Here is a 21,653-nt window from a genome sequence, read left to right as displayed (position 1 = left end):
CTCTTCCTAACTCTTTGACTATTCCCTCACATATCCTCCTCAAGTCAACTCCTTTTCAAACTGGCATTAGCAACAGTCCCATTATTCTCTTTGGTGCTCAGGACAAATATATTCCAGTTATTTTTTGCCTATTCTTCTTACACAATCTCATTTATTTCTTCCTCACAATGTTTTTCCTTTTCTTTCCTATTACTCATTCTTCTTTCTTTACTATCATTAAAATAAATCAATTCTTTTTTTAATATTTATTTTTTAGGTGTAGATGGACACAACACAATGCTTTTGTTTTTATGTGGTGCTGAGGATTGAACCTGAGTCCCGCCCATGCTAGGCAAGCGCTCTAACGCTGAGCCACAATCCCAGCCCCAAATCAATTCTTTATAAACTCCATTGTGAAAACAATGATGGAAAAAATCGTGTTTTAAAAATGCTCTTTGGCACTTGTTCTCATCATTTTATTTAAATATTTTCAACAATCCTCCAATGTCTATATAGGATCCTTCAGATAGTATGTTGAGACCTTCCTGCCCCAACAAATGACAATCTATTTATTATCTGCCACATATTCTTATTTATATTACCCCTGCCTGGGGATAAAAACATCTTCCTCTTCTGGTATATAGAGTAGATTTGGCTCATCAAATCCCTTTAGGCTTTCAGTGATATGCTCCTCCTCTGATAACCTTTGTTGGAGGTGCTTAGAAGAAAATACTGCATCATGAGAGCTGAATTTCCAGTTTCAAATGCTGAGATAACAGAAATGTCCAGGGGATAATACACAGTAGGCAGTGAAACCACACAGGAATTAAACTCAACAGAGAGACAAGGAAGGACTGCAGTAATAGCTTCAATACAAACCACCAAGCACTCAGAATATGCTACCCTCAATCACTATTTATTCTTTTTATTTTGTGTCTTATCCCCATAACTGGAGGTAAAAATCCTCTGAGGGCAAAAGCACTACATCATAAGCAAAGAGTCCTACATATAGTGAAAGCAGAATACTAATGATATAATGATGATGGTGGTGATGACAAATTATATCCCAGGCAATTCTGAAACAGATGTTTGCAATATTTATTTGCTAGGTCATACACAGTAAAATTTCATGTAGCACTGTAAAAGGAAAAGGTCTAGTAAAGTATCTCTTCTCTGGCAATTATAATTTTGTTTTATTGTGAAAAATCTGTGTCAGGCTAACAAGTGGTCAAAAAAAAAAAGATTTACATTTAAAGATTTAAAAGATTTTCTTTTAAAGCTGCTATATACAGAGACTGGTCTGTAAGCTCTAAGTGAGTAGATACCACTACTCTTTAATTAAAGTATGCTTTTGTATTTTATCCTATAATCTCTTGTACAATGACTGATATAACAGCACGTACTGAATAAATATAATACTCAGGATGGAGGTACAATTATACTTTACTCCTCATTACATTTATTCTCATATAAAATTTCCCCTTCAGTTTTTAAAAAAATATTTATTTTTTAGTTATAGGTGGACACAATATCTATTTTATTTTTATGTGGTGCTGAGGACCGAACCCAGTGCCTAATGCATGCTAGGCGAACGCTCCACCTTCAAGCCACAACCCCAGTCCCTCCCTTTCAGTTTTGACTGTATTAAATGTAAATAAACGCAGAGTAAGAAAACACATAATATAGTTACTAAATTTGCTAAAATGGCAATATTTGAAAGTGATGACTACTTGAGGCATAAAATTTCTAAAACATTTATATTTTAAAATAACAAGTTTCTATACTTACTGCTGTGTCATCAAAGAGGTTGAGTAAAGAAATAAGAAAGGCTCGTCTATGTTGGCGATTTCCACGGATCATGGAGTAAAGGTGTGAACACAAAGCACTAGAGGACTCATCTTGTCTGAAACCCCTTACAGGATCTTTTAGGCACGTGTTGATTGCCTGTTGTACCTGGTAAGACATCTTCATACCAGCCACTGCTTTCATCTGAAATCAATAAAAGTCTAATTTTGGTAAGGTAATTAAAAGAATTAAATTGAAAGTATACTTTCAGCATAACATTTTGAGATTAACTTTGTTATTTGGTTTTCTTATTTAAAATAATAAAATTTGCAGAATGAAAGGCTGGAAGGAACTCTAGACATCTCCTCTTACTTTATAAGAAAAAACTGAGGACTGGAAGTCTTTGCTGCCATATTCACAGAGTAGGCTCTAGAACTAACGCTTCCTAATTTTCAGTGTACTTACTGGACCTATCTTAAGTTAATTTTAAACTAGAATAAACAGTTTGGGGATACTTAATTGCATATTTAAAAGATAAGTACTAAGCAAAACATATTATTCTAAAATAAATGACTTGTTTGTTAAAGAAGGATGTTTAACTACATGTTATTCTATTAAAAAATATATATGTGCACCATTGTCAAACTATGGAACCAGTCTTGGCATTCATCAACAGAAGAACGAGTAAAAAAAGGGGGCATACATACACAATGTAAGTTTTATTCAGCCATAAAAAAAAATGAAATCACATCATTTGCAGAAAAAACTAGAGACCATTATGATAAGCAAAATAAACCAAACTCAGAAGGGCAAGCAAGGGTCATATGTTTTCTCTCATTTGTGGAAGCTACAAAGGAAAACTGAAAACAAAGTTGGAGGGTTGACAGGATCTCATGAAAATCAAAGGGAGATTAGCAGAGGAAAGGGACCAGGTGGTACAATGTGGGAAGTGAGTGGGGAAGTGCTGAGGGTGAAACTGGCTAAACCGTACTGTTAAATTGCGTGCATGTGCAACATATAACTACAAATCCCATTATTATACATCATTATATACAATTATAATGCACCAACAAAAAATGTGAAAAGAGGAAAAAAATACATACATGAATGAATCCAGCATATTTTTTGTCTATTTCCACAAGCTGCTGATCAGCCTTGTTCCGCATAGCAGGTTCTGGGTCTGTGCCCATAGCAATTAAATATGGAACACACTGGAAAAAAAATATTTATAAGATATTACAGTAAAAAAAAATATATGTACCTCAACATATGTCAAAATTTGTATATCTGGGACATATAAATTTAGCTTTATAGGCATGCCTACAAATGCTGTGTTTTAATGTTCTTTTTAAAATGATAAATTTTGATTTTAAATAAGAAAGCATTAGCAAAATATTGATGTGAAATTTAATAATTTCAAAGTAAATTTAAGATTCTTTAGAGTACTCCCACACTAAGATTATTCACTTAAGATTATCACATAAAATACACTACAAATGTGTAATTTGTAGTGTATAATAATTCTTGAAGCTTAACTAAAATTGCTATGTAAAAATAATACAGGGCAAAATAATTTCATCCCATATGCGAAAGCTTAGGAAAATATAATTTTTTCACTAAGCTGATATTAGATGTGATCTAAACAATCAGATAGTTTGTAAAGCCATATTTGTTTTACTTTTTTATCCTGTTGCTGGGGATGAAATCCACGGCCTCACGCATATTAAACAAGTGCTGGGCTAAATCCTAAGACACACCATTGCTATGTTAAATGAATTTGAATCAGACAGCATTGAGAAGGTCAGAAAAATACATATAACTACTTTAAGATACAGATACCACAACAAATGAAATGGGTGATCAAGGGTTAAATCTCAGACCAGAAATGAGAATGTCTCCAAAGAACATAATTGGTTTAGCTAGGAAAAATTTGAAAACGGACTCACTTATTAGATCAACTTTTAAATTTCCTAAACTTGATGATTATTATATAGACAATATCCTTGTTCTTAAAGATACATGCTGACATGTAAAGAATCACATCTGAAATTTACTATCAAATGATTCAGAAAAAAGCAGATGTAAGAAGACAGATAAAAATAAATGTGGCAAAACGTTACATACGATGAATACAGGTGAAAAGCATAAAGCAATTTATTGTACCACTCTTGCAATTTCTTTTTGTGAAAATTTTAACAAGTTCTGGAAAGCAAGCCAGGCATGGCGGCACATATCTGTAATACCAGTGACTCAGGAGGCAAAGTAGGAGGATCACAAATTCAAAGCTAGCCTTGGCAACACAGTGAGTGAGACCCTATCTCAAAAAATAAAAAGGGCTGTGGGTTTAGCTCAGTTGCAGAATGTCCCTGGGTTTAATACCCAATACCACAAAACAAACAAACAAAACAAATGAAATAAAAGGTTTAAATAAGCAGATACTTGTTGAAAATCTATAATCTGAAAATCTGAAATCTTTGCCCAGTAGAAAATTTTGGATTTTGGAGCATTTCATATTTTCAATTAGGAATGTCTAGCTGGTAAAAGCTAAGCAAATATTTCCAACTATGAAAAATTCTAAAATACAACACTTATGGTTCCAAATATTTCAGATAAGGGATTTGCAATCTATATACTAATAAAAAGAACTTAAGTTTGCAAAAGGCGAAATTCTTAACATATTGCTGTACACTGTGATAAGTGATCTTGTTGATGATAACTGTGAGGCATGAAGAACTGATTAAATATTTGTCAATGTATTTTGTTTCAGACCACAGGGAAGAGCACATTATATTTATTTATTTTAAAATATATATATATTTATAGTTGTAGATGGACACAATACCTTTATTTTGTTTATTTTTATGTATGCTAGGCTTGAACCCAGTGCCTCAGGCAAGCTCGGCCAGTGCTCCATCACTGACTGAGCCCCGTTATATTTAAATATAGCATATTTTAGATAAAGCCCCATGAAAAAACCAAAAACCAAAATCCAAAGAAAGCAAGGAAATAATAAAAAATTTTAAAGGGCACAGAGTTGACAATTTGATAAGAATTACTTTTGCAGTCTATGGCATTCTCCTGAGCACAAGATATTGCCTTAGTTTTGGCTGATAATACTCAACAATATTAATAGGTTTATTACATTGCCCTGCTGTCTCTCCTTCTCTCTCTCACTTTTGTGGTGCTGGAGATTGAACTCAGGGTCTTGTGCATGCTAGGCAAGCACTCTACCACTGAGCTACACCCCAGCCCTTTATCAAATAATTTCATCCTCACACCAGTGCTTTAACATGTTGGATAGGTCGTATTACATCCAAATTAAAAAGGCAAACTAAGCTCAGATTATAAAATTTACTTTCTTATGTTTAAAATTCTATTCTATGGAACATATAATCTTTTTAAAATAATATTTGTAGTTGTAGACGGACACAATACTTTTATTCATTTATTTTTATGTGATGCTAAGGATCAAATCCAATGCCTCACACATGCTAGGCAAGTGCTCTACAACCTCAGTCCCAGAACATATACTCTTAAACCCGGTCAATTCTCTTGAGTATTATTATCATATTGTTGATTAATGGGGCTAAGGGTAAAATATGGATTAAAATAATTTTGTCATTCCTACTTACAAAAATATTTGAGTCCATGTTCTATCAATAGAAATTGGAAGTAAAGTTTAATAGAGATAGTATTATAAATATATAGGCACTCTGCAGTAATGACAACCTAAGAGACTGTCAAAAACTTAGATTTTTAAAAGTTTAGACCAACTCAGGAGGCTGAGGCAGAAGGAGCACTTGAATCCAAGAATGTGAGGAGAGCCTGGGTAATATAGCAAGACTCTAACTCTTAAAAAAAACAAAAGAAGAGTTTAGAAAAAGAAATTAAAGATTAAGAGGAATCAAAAACTACTTAATTCTCTAATCACAATGTCATCAAATGACAAAGTGGCTCTTTAGTAGTGCTACTACTTTGAAACTTGCTTACCTGAACTGGATGAATAAGACCTTGGTTTAGAGTCAAAGCAATGACATTTAGGGCAAAGTGGCGTACACTTGACTGGGTGTGAAAAAACGCCTCAAGCACCTGTTTGAGGTAAAGTTGCATGATGGAACTACTCATCCCTGAGGAAACATCACCCATTTCTTTTAAGTCTTCCTGTTTTGCAACTTTCTTCCCTAAAAAAGGAAGCAAATGGAAAACACAGAGTAAGAGCATACTGACTTTACTAGCTATAAACTAAGGCTACAACTCAAACCTCAAAATGTTTTATTCCTTGTGTCAGAGGCTCTTTTGAGACCCCACTGAGAACTGTAATTCCTTCTCTTGTTTCAACATATTAAGGTTTGTATATATCCAAACATTACAACTATTTTAGGAATTTTAAAAATATCCCAAGGTCTAGATACGAATTCAGCTCAAGGACTCCTACTTAATTAATTAAATTCCTTCATCTAATATATAAGGAAATTTAGATATCTGGATTAAAGAAAATGAGTTACAGAATATTGTAACTGTAACTAAACTGTGAAATTTAAGAATATATTTTCACTTACAGTCTCTATCTGCTTGCTGCATACGTGTATCTTCTTCTTGTAGGTAGGTCTGGAGGTTTTTTAACACTTGTATTTTTAAGTTTACTGAGGAGTTCTTATCAGATAAAATATTATTATACAGATTCTTCACTTCTTGCTCAAACATTAGACTTGGATGTTGAATAAAGGCAAATCCTAAGAAAGAGGGGGGGAAAAACTCTTCATATGTTCCTATTAAACATGACATTTACTGAAAATATTAAATTATATAAAAAGCTCCTTATTTCAAAAATTTAAAACTTAGAATGACTGGAAGAATATGCTGGTGGCCTTACCTAGAGCAGTATTAGAGCAGGTACTTCTTTCCCCATGAATTAAAAACAAGAAATTGCATTTCAAAGGAGAATTTCACACAAGAGGAAACCTTGAGGAGGGAGCAGGGCCTAGTGGCTAGGGGAGTGGATTAGGAGTCAGGAGTCTTGGGTTCTATTCCTGGCTCCACCACTGACTTGTATTGTGACCCTGGGTGAGTCATACAATCTCTCTGTGCCTCAATTCTCCATCTGTAAAATGGGGACAATAATATTTACCACCCGCCTACCTCAAAGGGATGTTTTCAGGATTTAAGAAGTCATGTCTGCAAACATTTTTCAGATCCCTAGCAGAAGGCATCACATTGAAATTATTTTAAAAATATATTGAAATAGATCCATTTTATGAAACAGAAAAACTTCTAAATTTAACTAGAGTTAAAAATATCTTCCATTTATTTCTCATATGGAATTAACACGAGGCCACAATGCTGAATTCTATAACCACTAATAAATAGCAAAAGAATATTATCAATGTTAATACATAAATATTTGAGAAAAAAAAAGATGATCCTTGAAGACGCCAAGAATTGATGCCAAAAACCCAAATGAACTCAAAGCATGGAGTGATCAGACATAGGATAACTATGGCCCAGGTAAGAAAGATGTCTTATTAATTTGTCTAGAGGTTCAATTTTTTGGATAGTATTACTTCTTTAAGTTAAAATTTTATTTGTTCTCTGAATTAGCTGTAACAATGGTTTTTGCCATTCCATGTTACCTATATTCAAACTGAATATTTAATGATATTCACTGGCTTAAAGGCAATATTACATCAATTTAACTTCCTAGTAAATGATGTTTGGATTTTCACTATACTTGCTATAAATAATTTTCTGGAAGGAATAGAAGAATTATAAGGTAATAAGATTTAAGTTTGTTTACAGATATTATGAACAAAATTTAAAGGTGTAGGTAACTCAGAATCTTTTTATTATTAACTTTTGTCAAAAGACTAATTCAAATGACTACCCATGCATATGAGTTAAATTATAAACCTTGACAATGCTACCAAAATATCATTTCCAAATAGATAAAAATAATTTTTAAAACTTACTGGGTAGCTTTATATCAATTTGCATAAAACAGTAAAAACAAAACCCCAAAACTGGACAAACTGCTCTTCTTATACTTGTATTTTACATTATAGAGAAAGAAAATTTATTACATGTTTAATTAAGGCAAGAAAGTTTTATACTTCATATTTTTAAAGATTATTCAATTTAGGTGATTTAGTACTATTCTCTTATTTCTTATATTCTAATTTCTTTCCAGTAAGCCATATAGACCTGTTGGCAGAACACATTTTTATTATACCAATGCTCCTGAAAAAATGACATGAAAAAAGTATGTAGACAAATTGTTCCTCTTGGGTTGGTTACCATGTGTTTCTATATAAGGCTATGTATACTGCCCAGTGTTTTAATCTTTAGTGGTAGTTATGTGTAATGAGAAAATTTTGCAATGAAAAATAACAAAAGGTATGCAAATAGCACCAAGTTTCTATATGCTATCTTTCTTTATCAAAAGTGCTATAATGAATGTTTTTTATTTTTCCTTTATACTGGGCATTGCACCCAGGGGCAGTCTACCACTGAGCCACATCCAGCCATCTTTATTTTGTATTTTGAAAAAAGTTCTCCTAGTTGCCAAGGGTGGCCTTGAACTTGAGATCCTCCTGCCTTAGCCTCCTGAGTTGCAGGGATTACAGGTGTCACTGAACCTGGCTGAATATTCTAAGACACCCTAGGAAGTACTGGTGGGACACAGTAAGTTACCTCTATTATACTAATGAAGAGACTGGTGAACTGAGAAATTAAGTGGCTTTCTCAAGGTCACTCAAAGTCACTGGCTGAGGCATGAATGAAATCCAGGTGTTTTAAACCCCAGTCCTTCCTTCTACATACCAACATTGCCAGTAGAAACATATTTAAATAAACTTAACAATTTAGATTCACAATATTCAAAAATTTACTCCACTTTTAAAAGAGCTAAAAGCTATAAATAAATTTAGTCTGAACTTACCTAGACCAATGATGGCTTTTGTTTGTACTTCTTCATCTGAATGTTTTGTAAAATACATTAACAGTTCAAGTACTTTGTCCTTTATGTTAACCTAAGGGGGGGAAATCACATTAAAGTATTCAAAAGGAGTAATTTAGATCAATTTTTAGTTACCCCCGCCCCAAAAAAGGCCTAGAAACAATGAGCATTTCCACATGTGAAATTTAAAACAATGAGCATTTCCACTCGTAAATTTTAAAATAAAGAAACTGGGTTGAGGACAGTGGTAGAGTGCTTGCCTACTTGCACAAAGGCCCTGGGTTCAACTGCCAACACCGCAAAACAAATAAAACCCAATTCCATTTATTTTAGAATAGTCACATTCAAAGTATCAGATTGTGACAAAGGGCTTGTGTTGGGATGTAAATCAATGCACTGCTCCATTCATTGAGAAAATGGAGGGGTTTGGGAAAGTACTGATCTAAATAGTGTGACTATTAAAGAGCTGATATAGATGATGGTGGAAACTTCAAAACTCGTCATAGACCAATAATAAACAGTTTATGGATCAGAAACAAGTCTGAGGACCATGCTTTGAGTAGTGCTGTTTTCAGAATTCTCATTAACCTGACTGCTCTAATGCTGCCTTCATCCATTATCGCTATAGTCATTCTCAGCTCACATGGCCACACAGGACTATTTTACAGCACAATGATAATATTATGATTTTTACCTTACTGTTGCCTTTAAAATCCTCTAGGTCAAAATCAAAATGCCGACACAGTGCTCCAACAGTAAAAAGGGATCTAAGAAGTGCTGGCTTATTTGTTAGAAGTGAAGTGTTATTTGGGTCTTCTTGGTGTTGACTTTTTAATTTTGAAATGGCACCTAATGAAGATAAGTAATATTTATTTGCAATAAACCCATTATAGTTAAACCATGAGGTTCAAATAATTACTAAAGAATTACAATTAGTTTTTAGTAAAGGTTCCAATAATTATATATGTCTAAAAATATAGGTACATTTCTTAAAGGGTAAAATAATTAATGTAGGAAGAAATATTTAAATTCTACTTTACATAGTAGACAGAAAACTTATTAGCCTTTATTTGTAAGGAGACAAGTTTCTGAATAATAGAGGAGTTTTAAAGGAATACAAAAGATAATAGAGGGGATAGGGTGGGGGGATGGGAAGGACGGTAGAATGAGATGGACATTATTACCCTATATACGTGTATGATTACGATACCAGTGTGACTCTACACCATGTTCAGACAGAGGATTCTGATTGTGGACTATGGAGGAAAACCACACTGGTTATAATTCTCTTGATGCTACCCTTTATCAATTCTATTAAAAATGAATTAGACACACTTCAGAACCTAGCAGAATAATTTTAAAGCTCAGGCATTGAACGTACCATAGTATCTATTGAAACAGGCCCACACAAATTTAAAATTTTGTGTTACTTTATTAACAACAGCTCCAAGACAGCTCACACAATGCTGCACTACCTAAAAGATAAATAAAGTGTTACTGTTTAGGTAAAAGTTAAAGATGAAGTTAAAATGTACTATTAATTTTATCCTTCATATATATTTGCTTTAAAAATATAATAAAATACATTGGAACTTAATCTGACACAATAATACTTTATAAGTTATCATCTGCAAATTATATATCAATTAATACAGAGGTGGTAAACCGGATCTTACAGTCATGCCATATTTGATGATAAGCTTCATTAGATCTTCTTCAATAGTGGCAAGGAAAGTTTCACTTGGATGCTCCATCAGTGGTACAACTAGTTCTAGGATTTTTGCAACATTGCAGATAACCATGAAATCATTTTGTGTCTATAAGAACAAAATTAATATATAAATATCCAAAATCTAAAATGAAACTAAATACAAATTTATGTATTTGGAGGCATTTATGGGACATATGTATATAAAATTTCAGTTAAAAATAAAAAGGTCTACCTAGAAAAGAGTTTGTATGGAAGGAAGAGTAACAAGAAGAAAAAAATCTGGATTCCAGCTCTAACACTAACCTACCATGTGAACCTGGGGTCACTTAATTACATTGCTAAAGTTATTTTTTTTCCTAAAAGGAAAGACAAGTTAATGCTAAACAAAAGTTATTTAAGCATTAGCAGAACATTTTACAAAGACTGGTATATTTTTAAGATTAGTATTTTTCAAACTGGGGTATGTTAACCAAGTAGTTTTCAATGGGATGAGATGGCTCTCCACTGACTACTGAGGAGTATCTAGCAATGTCTACAGATATTTTTGCTTGTCATGATGGGAGCACAGATGGTCCCATCTGTGAACAGAGGTCAGGGATGCTGCTAAACATCCTATGATGCAAAGAATACTGGAATCTCTAACAACAATGAATAATCCTGCTCTGTCAATAGTGCTGAGAATGGTAAATCCTGTGTTAATCCTGTGTTAAACTTTGTGATGAAAAATGTACAACCCCATCTAGGTGTGGTGGTGCACGCTTGTAATCCCAGCAGCTTGGGAGGCTGAGACAGAAGAATCGAGAGTTTAAAGCCAGCCTCAGCAATGGTGAGGTGCTAAGCAACTCAGTGAGACCCTGTCTCTAAATAAAATACAAAATAGAGCTGGGGATGTGACTCAGTGGCCAAATGCCCCTGAGGTTCAATCCCTGGTACAAAAAAAAAAGACAAAATACAACCCTAAAACTAGGCATAAGTCTTCTTTATTTTAAATTTAAATCTTTGATTAAAAAAAAATACCAAATATGTTTTTAAAAACTGGTAGAATGTTAAGACAAAAATTGAAGAATGTACTAAGGATTATGATAAAGTCTCTTAAAGATAACCAAAGTTACTTTTTTTTTTTGTGGAGTGAGGTTTTTAATGTATGCTTTTAATCTAGCCAAGCTACCATTCCTTGTTTTTAGCAACTGATTACCGACCTTCATCTGGACTTTTTGAGCTTACTATATCACTGGTTAAAAACTTTCCTACCTTGCATTCATTCTTCAGGATTCCCACAGGACTAAATAAATACATTGGGGGGTGGAAAAAAAGAATACTATGTTCTAAGTAACACAGGAATTCTGTCATTTCCTTTTCTCTCGCTCCTAACTCCTTAAAGCAAAAGAGGATTAATTAAGAGTTTTTGTTGGGTAAGATAAATTTGAGATCCACTGTTAACATTTTACTTAAAAGAAAATAAAAAGCAGTAGCAGTATTTTCTGAAACTTGTTTAAATACCAGGCTGAAAAACCAGGTAAATGAAATATCTTAAAAATCTAGAAAAGAACCTTAAATAATGAAGGAGATCATGAAATAAAAGAGCAGCAGAATATAAGAAAAATGTATTTGAAATGAATATAATATAAGGTGGTTTAACAGCTATATATTTAAAGAGCTTTCAAAATCTGAAAAAGGGCCCATAATTCAAAGGTAAAATGAGCCAATGATATGAATAGTGAATTTACCAAAAAATATCTGCTCAATATTATGAAAATTGCTTAACTTTCTTGGAGGTCAGAGAAAACAACTGAAGCAACAATGAAGTATTTCTTTACATCTGTTAGACTGGTAAAGCACACAAAATTAATGACATTAATGGTCACATATAGATTTCGAAAAAGGTTGTATAAAACATACCCCCAGCAATCTGGTAAGATCTATTCAAAAGTCAGAAACTAAAAAAAAAAAAAAAAAAAAAATCTGCATTCTCTGCCTAGCAAGTCCAGTCCTAAAAATCCATCCCATTGGAATAAAAGCAGAAGTGCTTAAATATATATGAATAGTGTTATAGCTGGGCCGAGTAGTGCACACCTGTAATCCCAGCAGCTCGGGATGGCATGTTCAAGACCAGCCTCAGCAACTTAGTGAGAACTGTCCTCAAAATAATAAAATAGAAAGGGCTGGGGATGAAGCCAACTTAGTGAGAACTGTCTTCAAAATAATAAAATAGAAAGGGCTGGGGATGAAGTTCAGTGGTAAAATGCCCCTGGTTTCAATCCCCAGTACCCCAAACAAACAAAACACACACACACAAAAATAAAACCAAAAACCTTAAAAATCATGCAAGGACATTTACATTATAGTCCAGACTCTAGATAGAGGGAGACAGACATAGAACTAAATTCTAACATTGGGACTGGGGAGCTATGTGACATTAGGTAACTTATTTATATCGTCTAAACTTTAGTCTCCTAATTTGTAAAACTAGGATAAAATAGTGCCATTTTAACAAGCAAATGAGACAATGCATGCAAAATTCTTGGAAGTGCCTAATAATTGTGTTTAATAAATATGAGCTATTACTAGTCAGATTACATATTAACCAATTTATTTCTGACTTAATACAAGACATAAAGATAGAACTAGTATCTCAGAAGTAATATATGTTGTTTTTAATGTATTTTTTATCCTCTGATACTCTCCTAAGTCCTCAAAATAATCAAATTCTGAGGTTTTCACATTCACTTATAATTCAGATTAGTTAAAACAGCAGCAAAGAAAAACGAATATAGTAGAGAAACAGTTACAATTAGCTCCTTAGAAATACTGAAAACATAGTATGTTGAACTTATTTTAGTATTTTTAAATTTAGCATTTGTAACAGATAACAAACACATCCACAATGCTGTCTTATATATATATTTTTAAAAATCTCAATTTATTTGCTAAATTGCTTTACTTCAATTTTAATTTCTGGATCTTATTTTGGAAAACCGTATACGTTAATGTTGATCTAAAGTATCAACATTAATATCTAATATAATTAGTCTAATATTTCTGGTGTGATACTAGATCTACCATATTCAATATACTTCTGCTATAAAAATGATTAATATAAATATATTCTAAATGACAAACAAAGGAAAAGCAAACTCAGAATCCAAAAGATAATAAGTTTCTCAAAGACAGGAACTCTGCATCATTCACCTTTGCGGTTTTAATAATAGCTGCATGTATTAAGTAATTATTGAGGATTTATCTTGAGGAACTTACAGAGAAATGAAGCCTAAATTTTATTTAAAATATACTTGCTACAAATATTAGAATGTACATTTAAAAAAAAAAAAGTTGATCTGTCAGTGAGAATGTGGTAACAAATGTGAATTCTAAATTTAAAATACTTGGAAGTTTAACGTAAGAAAGAACATTAAGATAACATTATACTTACACTACACTTAGTGGTAAGGTATGGTTGCATAGTCATGGCATGTTTAACCATGAGTTGTGGTCTTATTTTGCTGAATAAGAATAAAGTGGTTATGCAAGCTACCAATCTTCCAGAATTCACACCTTTATTGTCAGAGTCTGAAAAAACAGAGAAATAAAACACTAAAATATGACAAAGCAGAGGAAATAATACAGAATATTATTTCAATTATTCAATACTATCCCTTAAATAGATTCAGGATAGTCTCAATACAATAGAGTAGCATTTCTTATGATACTATTCTGCATTTTTTTTCTGTTATAGAAATTAAATACACTGAAGATAAAGGACAAAGAGACATCACTATGTAAGGCAAGTTTCACACTAAGAGGATAGGACTAAAGTTAAAAAAGTAAAATGGAAGTTGGGAAGTTCAAGGATGGGTTTTTGGGAATAAATGTGGTATAAAGAGGAACAAAAACAATTTAGCTAAGGTGATACTGTTTTTAAGGGATACTGGGGGAAAAAAAGGGATGCTGCTCTAGTTGAAAAATGTTAAAAAATAAAAGTGATGTTAAAAAAATGCTCTTCAGGTGGGAAGAAAATGATACTAATTAGGAGATTCAATAGTTCATAGGAAACTAATTTTTGGAGGGAATTAGCAAATTTTAACAAGAACGGACAGGACATCAGTATCACCGTTAAAATCTAGGATGAAGAAAACCAGAATAAAAAACAGAACAAGGAGATAAAAGGGAAAAAAAGGTACACATGGAAAATGGGAAAAAATTGAAGAAAAAAATGCTATAAAAATATTAAGAATTATCAACAATTTCCTTAGGTGTCACAAATGGTATCTCTGTTAAGACACTTATCTGTCCCCAGCATGAAGAATGACTGAGGCTAATTGTTCTTTCTCCTTAATGTGCTTTAGGAGATGGAAAATAACGTTTATCTTACATGCTTTCAGCTAATAGGTATCAATTATGACTTTCGTATTTTTCTATAATTATTAACTGATGAAAATTTCAGATTTGTAACTAATAAATAGTGTGATAGATAATACAAAATAGTAAAATAATTTCATTTGAGAGAAAATTTTATGTGATTTAAAAGATATCAAATAGTTTTGTGATAAGTACCATTACCTAAATACATTTGAGACCCTGGACTGAAAGATATGTAGAAGAGATGAGGCTTACGTTTTCACTATATTGTGCTAGATAATTTTAGTCATCTCTAAAAATATAATGTAGAATGCATCATTAAACAGATATTTATACAATAAAAAGAAACTTCACTGAAAAGTAAAGTAGATAATTATTAGGCAAGCAGAATCAGAGGTAAAGATGAGAAATGTGTCCAAAGTATTTTAAAATATCTTATAATATCAAACTTAAGGACCAATAGATAAAATGTCTTACCAGCTAGAGATTCCTCATATTTAAGAATGTGCTCAACTAGGTTATCAACAAGTTGAGTACAAGCTTTCTTCACAGGTTTATATGAGGAATCCTCTTCGGACTTCAACAACTATATATGTATATATATATAAAAAAAAAATCCCAGGATAATTATTCATTAGGCAATAATAATAAACACATTAAACGTGTCTGTAAGTAATATGCTTTTCAATTTGTCATTAACAAATATTGAAAGTCAAATTAATAACAAAAATATATGACATGTTTAAAAATATAAACCAATAATTTACAAATACTTTCAAACGATTTTATTATGTTGTGTGTTGGACCTGAAGTAGAATATGAGATATTCCGTCTCTCTGTTACTCCAACCCCAAACAAAGAATATCATTCGGTATTAATTATTTTAAAGAATTAATAACTGTATCTGTATGTGATTACATCTCAAATTTGGCAAACACAAAATAATTTCTTCTATTATCTTCTACTAAATCATTTATAAAAAATGCTAAAAATACTATGAATAATGAGATGAAAATAGAGATCACTTCTAAGTTAATGGCATTAATCGAATCTTTTATGATAGATCCAAGGAAAAATCATTAAGGTATATCTGTTTTGCTAATAATGATTAGTTAAAACAATTCTGGAGATATTAAAGGAATCAAAATTTATATTTTATTTCTATTAAGAATTTCAGTAATGTCAGATTATAACTTTATGCAATAATGCAAATGTTCTATATCTGTTAAGAAACTTATCCAATATGTTTGCCATAAGTCATAAGTGGCTTTTAAACACTGTTTAGTGGTATTGAGGAACTAAAATTAAGTAAAAATTAAGTAAAATTACAAATTAACTTTTCAAAAATGCATGTAGCTAGTTTGCAACAGCACAAGTTTAAACCTTTTTTTTTTTTTTTCTCCTATGAAACACAGTTTAAGCCTTTTACCTATTATCCTACTAGGACTCTTACGTTGCTTGTAAACAAAGAAATTCTACATAGATTGTTAATATTAATTCTTTGGTGGTTATTGTATGTCGAGTATATTTTCTCTGTGACTTGTCTTCTCCCTTTAAGATGTCTTTTGATTTAAAAATGTTCTTCATTTTAAGACAGTGAAACTTCTCTGTCTTTTAAGGTTCAGTTTTTTTGTGACTTCTTTAAATCATTCCCTACACAAAGGTTAAAAAAAATGTACTCACCGATTATTTTCTGCTTAAAAATTTCAAAGTTTTTTTTTTAAAAATCTATATGGAGTTGATTTTTGAATTCAAGTAGAATCGATTAAAAAAAAAATCTGATGAATAGTCAAATGCTCCAACCTCATTTCTTCCGTAATCTGCACTGCCACATCTTAATAGCAAATGTAGGTCTAGGCTATCTTGTTCTACTGGTATGTTTAGTATTGATCTATTTATTATTGTTATATCTTCATTTACTTTATCTTTAAAAATAAGTTCTAACAATAGCTTAGTTGTTTTTGTTTGCCTTTACATTTCCACGTACACTTTATGATCATCTTGGCATAAAAGATAAATATTTTTTAAAAATATCTTTTATTTACTTTTTATGTGGTGCTAAGGATCATATCCAGTGCCTTACACGTGAGAGGCAAGAGCTCTACTGCTGAACTATAACCACAGCCACATGATGAATATTTTGTATTCTTGATTTTGATAAAATCCCTTAACAGTTCCTCATTTTGCATTATTTTTATTTTAGGTTTTATAGTTTATTCTCTGTCAAATTAATGAATTCATATTTTATTATAATTTATTACTCAGAGGTATTAAATTTTATTAACTTTTTTTATATCCTTGGAAATGATCATTTCTTTTAATCACATGCATGTATACTAGCTGTGCACTCACAATATACTAATTAAGGTACATAAAATGTTCTAATACAGTATTTTTCCTAGCTAAAAATATTTTAAAGGTACCAACATACCAAATGATTTAGGTACTTCCCAGTAATATTTTATTATGAAAATTTTGAGCATACAAATAAGTTAAAAAATTCTTTCACCATGAATACACTCAACTTACCCTTTAGATTTTATACCATTAATATTTTATTAAACACATACTCTATCACTGAGCTATATCTGCAGTACCTTCTATTTTACTTTTGATGCATTTCAAAGTAATTTGCAAACTACTAGTATATGCCCCTCTTTTCCCTCCAAGATAAAATGTATATGTAATAAAATGGGTAAATCTTCTTTGCTCACTTTGTCAGATTCACCATTATACCTCACAAACCCCTACACCAAGATAGAGAATAGAGATCTCAGTTTTTACCCTTCATCAGCATCATTCGGAGAGATTATTGAAGTATAGAATGATGGGCCCTAACCTCAGAGTTACTGATTCATTAAATCTGGGAAAGGGCATGAGAATTTACACTTCTAAGAATTCCTCAGGTAATAATGATGCACCAATTAGTAACACTGACATACAGCATTACTATAAATAATCCCTGAAAGCTCCCTCATGTTCTTTCCCAATCTCCAACTCTCTTCAATCATTAATCTGAATTTTTCTAACACAAATAGTTTGGTCTGTTATATAATTTTATATAAATGGAATAATGACATACACACCTCAGTAAGTCTAATTTCATTCTGCATAATATTTCATTGGTCATTTATGATATATGTATTAATATTCTGGTTTCTTTCTGATGCAGAGTACTATTACATTGTATAGAATCATCACAGTTAATTTATTCATTTACTGGTCGACAGAGGTAGTGTTTAACTGTAAACTTCAAGAGGACCATACTATGGATCATGTTACCCAGAAAGAGAGAAAACATGGGACCATCCTTATTTTTTTCATTGTGTGAATTTTCTTCATACACTAAAAATTGACCAGTTTTGGATTATAAGCTAATTAAAATAAATAGGACTATAAAAATCAATTCAGTTTTAGTGTACCTATCAAAGGGCAATGATAGTACCTTTTGAAGGCTGTTAATGTAGAGCTTCTTAGGAAAGTACTAAACATATGGTAATGGTTAAACTAATTTGAATTTTTTTTAGAAATAAAAATATGTGAGGGCTGGGGTTGTGGCTCATTGGTAGAGTGCTTGCCTCACATGTATGAGGCACTGGGTTCAATCCTCAGCACCACATAAAAATAAATAAATAAAATAAAGCTATTGTGTTTATCTACAACTAAAAATATTAAAAAAAAGGGAACCTTTATAAGTTATTCTTTCATGTATTACTTAACTATGGCACAAAACTCAAATATGACTTCATTCATTTAAAATTTTTATTTTTTTTCATTTAAGGTTTTAAAGGAAATGATACCTTCATACTTTTTTTTTTTTTTAATACTGAGGATTGAACTCAGAGACCCTTAACCACTGAGCCTCATCTCCAGCCCTTTTTATGTTTTATTTAGAGAGAGGGTCTCATCAAGTTGCAGAGGCTGCCTCTGAATTCATAATACTTCTGTCTTTGTCTCCCTAGGGATTACAGGTGTGCACCACTGGGCCCAGCTAGCTCCATATATTTAAAAGTGATATTTTATTTTACATTTATTTTCTTGATTTTGTTTTTAGTTATACAAGACAATAGATTTCATTTGACATAATTACAAAAGTATGAAATATAATTTGCTCTAATTTAGTCCCCAATACTTCTTCTCCCTTTCCTCTACTGATCTTTCTGCTATTTACTTATAATTATTTTTTAAATTTATTTTTTAGTTATAGTTGGATACAGTATCTTTACTTTATTTATTTATTTTTATTTGGTGCTAAGGTTAGAACCCATGCTAGGCAAGCGCTCCACCGCTGAGCCACAACCCCAGCCCTATAATTACTGGGGTTTATTCATATTTGTACATAGGAATGTTAGGTCAGATTCATTTCACTGTGTTTCCTAATTCCATTCCTCCTCCCTTCTCTATATTTCCCTTTGTCTACTCCACAGATCTTTTAAAAGTGATATTGTAACATAAACATTTAGTCAATGGGCAGAACTTGGTACATATATGAATTTCAAGCTATTTAGTGTAGTACTTCATGGTTCCCTAAGAAGTTAATTCCATAAATGGAAAACCACTGATCTACAAGAAATGAACACAACCCAAAAACAAAAACTAGAAATATATGAAACTGTACTGAGTAGAATGTATATATATGTGTGAACATAATATTCAAGAATTTCCAATAACTTTAACAGTCCATTGTTTTATTCTTTCTAGCTTCTCTTAAAACTTATGCATACATATTGTTAAAATTACTAAGGGTGATTATGTCTGTCACATGTATTTGCATAAATATTTTTCAGCTTTACTTCTTTCATCAAATCAAACTCTGCTTGTTTAAGAAATTAGATCACAAAGTAAGAATGTTATTGGAAACTAAATTGCTGGTAGAAACTAAAAGTAAGAAAGTATAGGAGGCATGAATTGAATGGACAATTAGTTATCTAATTAAATAGGATTGTAGAGCAAAGATACAAAAAATGTAAGAATAAAACTACCACTGTTAAAAGATCATGAATCTGGATGGACATTTCCCCTTCTAACTTGCCCACAATACACAGCTCTAATTCAGTGATATTATTTTAGATTCTTTTAAATAATCCCAAATAATGTAATTTCTTATAGGTACATTTAATTCTTTGTGTGTAAGCTCCTACATTCAAATCCCATACCATTCCAATTTACAAAAAAAAAAAAAAAAAAAGTATACAGGACTAACCTAAACAGACTACTACTAGAAAAAGATGGGAGAATTTGAGATTCAAAACAAATCATGATTGCAATAAAATATATAACATACATAATCTATTAGTTCACACTGATTAAAAAATGAACAAAACTCAACAGTCACCTCTGAATGTTGATAAAACTCATTCTGAAAATTGACAGTATAAAATAATCAAGCATTTTCTGTACAAATTGTATTTCACAGTAACCAGATAGTTAATCAGGAATAAAACTTAAAAATTTTAAATTCTCTTTTTTTGCTTTTTGGACAGGGAATTAAATATAGGGGCACTTAAAAATGTACATCCTCAGTCTTTTTAGTTTTTATTCTGAGAAAGGGTTTTGCTAAGTTGCTGAGGCTGGCCTTAAATTTAAATGATCCTCCTGACTCAGCCTCCTGAGCGGCTGAAATTACAGGTGTACACCACTGTACCTGGCCTAAAAAATTATTTTTAAAGAAAAGTTCCACCTAATTAATACATTAAGAATGAAAGAAATATTGAGTCTAGATAATTATCATAAAAACCAGTCTGAGAGACTTATATAATGCATCACACTGACAACACCTAAACTCAAAGATCAATCACTAAGGACAGGCCTAGATATTATGTGCTTTTTGATGTGATGCAATAATATTCACCACTGTCTGTGAAGTATTTGTGTCCTTATCCTAAACACTGAACTTCAATTTTATTTAAGCCTCTAGATCTAACCCAGTGTTTATAGGAAAAATGTTAGATATAGAAACAACTTCAAAGACATTAGATGAGATCTACAAAATACAGAATGTGGGCCAATCTACAATAACACAAATGGCATTAAAAAAAAAAAACTAAAGAGGAAAGGGATCAACTATTATTAAGAAATCTTGAGGGCTGGGGCTGGGGCTCAGCAGTGGAGCACTATCCTAGCACATGCGAGGTCTTGGATTCGATCCTCAGCACCACATATAAGGAAGGAAAGAAGAAAAAAAGAAAAAGAAAAAAGGAAAGAAAGAGGGAAAGGAAAGGAAAGGAAAGGAAAGGAAAGGAAAGGAAAGAAGAATATTGTGTCAACTACAACAAAAAATATTTATTAAAAAAAATCTTAAAGCTATATAAAAAAGAACCCATTGTCAATTAACTAAAAATATACATTGAGATAGTTGAAGAAATGTGAGCATTTTATAGATATTAGGTAATGGGAAACAATATACAATTTACTTTGATAGAGATGACACTCCCTGCTCAAAGTCATTACCTGTTAGAGTTAGTATTGTATGTTTATGGTTGGAATAAATATAAAGCTTGAGATTTGTTTAAAAATTATTACAGGAGGGTAAAATTAAAAAAGAAAGAGAAAGGAAGAAAGAGAAAAAATGAGAGGATAGATAAAACAAGACTGAAAAAATGCTAACTTTTGAAGCTGAGTGATGAATATTTTTATTTGAAAGTTTCTGAAATTAAAAAATTTAAAATTATTAGAGAAACATTTTCATTCACAAAACAAATTTTTGTTATATCTACACCACTAAAGGAAATTCTATGGATTTTATAATATAACAAGTAACACAGGCAATCTGTATATCTATTTGTATATATTATGTCTATTATTAATTAAAGGGATAAGAAAAAATATATAATCTCAAAAGACAGAAATAAAGAATTTTCATTAGTGGTT

At 31.6% G+C, this 21,653-nt stretch overlaps 1 protein-coding gene across 5 annotated transcripts in view; it reads right to left on the bottom strand.

Moving 5' to 3' along the window:
* The window catches only part of Nipbl (NIPBL cohesin loading factor), a 171,156-nt gene that overhangs the window by 9,385 nt on the left and 140,118 nt on the right, over positions 1-21,653 (bottom strand). For all 5 annotated transcript variants that reach the window (XM_005325630.2, XM_040273065.2, XM_078017525.1 and 2 more), the window contains 10 exons: positions 15,261-15,369; positions 13,858-13,994; positions 10,393-10,533; positions 10,098-10,191; positions 9,411-9,565; positions 8,699-8,789; positions 6,324-6,497; positions 5,755-5,945; positions 2,868-2,975; positions 1,768-1,968 (listed from right to left, as the gene is read on the bottom strand). In XM_005325630.2, the coding sequence (XP_005325687.1) occupies positions 1,768-1,968; positions 2,868-2,975; positions 5,755-5,945; positions 6,324-6,497; positions 8,699-8,789; positions 9,411-9,565; positions 10,098-10,191; positions 10,393-10,533; positions 13,858-13,994; positions 15,261-15,369 (1,401 nt within the window). The remainder of the gene's footprint in view (positions 1-1,767; positions 1,969-2,867; positions 2,976-5,754; positions 5,946-6,323; positions 6,498-8,698; positions 8,790-9,410; positions 9,566-10,097; positions 10,192-10,392; positions 10,534-13,857; positions 13,995-15,260; positions 15,370-21,653) is intronic.

The sequence above is a fragment of the Ictidomys tridecemlineatus genome, chromosome 1 (genome assembly GCF_052094955.1).
Source record: "Ictidomys tridecemlineatus isolate mIctTri1 chromosome 1, mIctTri1.hap1, whole genome shotgun sequence".
In the NCBI taxonomy this organism is placed as follows: Eukaryota; Metazoa; Chordata; class Mammalia; order Rodentia; family Sciuridae; genus Ictidomys; species Ictidomys tridecemlineatus.
The sequence above is the reverse complement of the archived record's forward strand: the minus strand, read 5'-3'. Positions and strand labels throughout refer to the sequence as shown.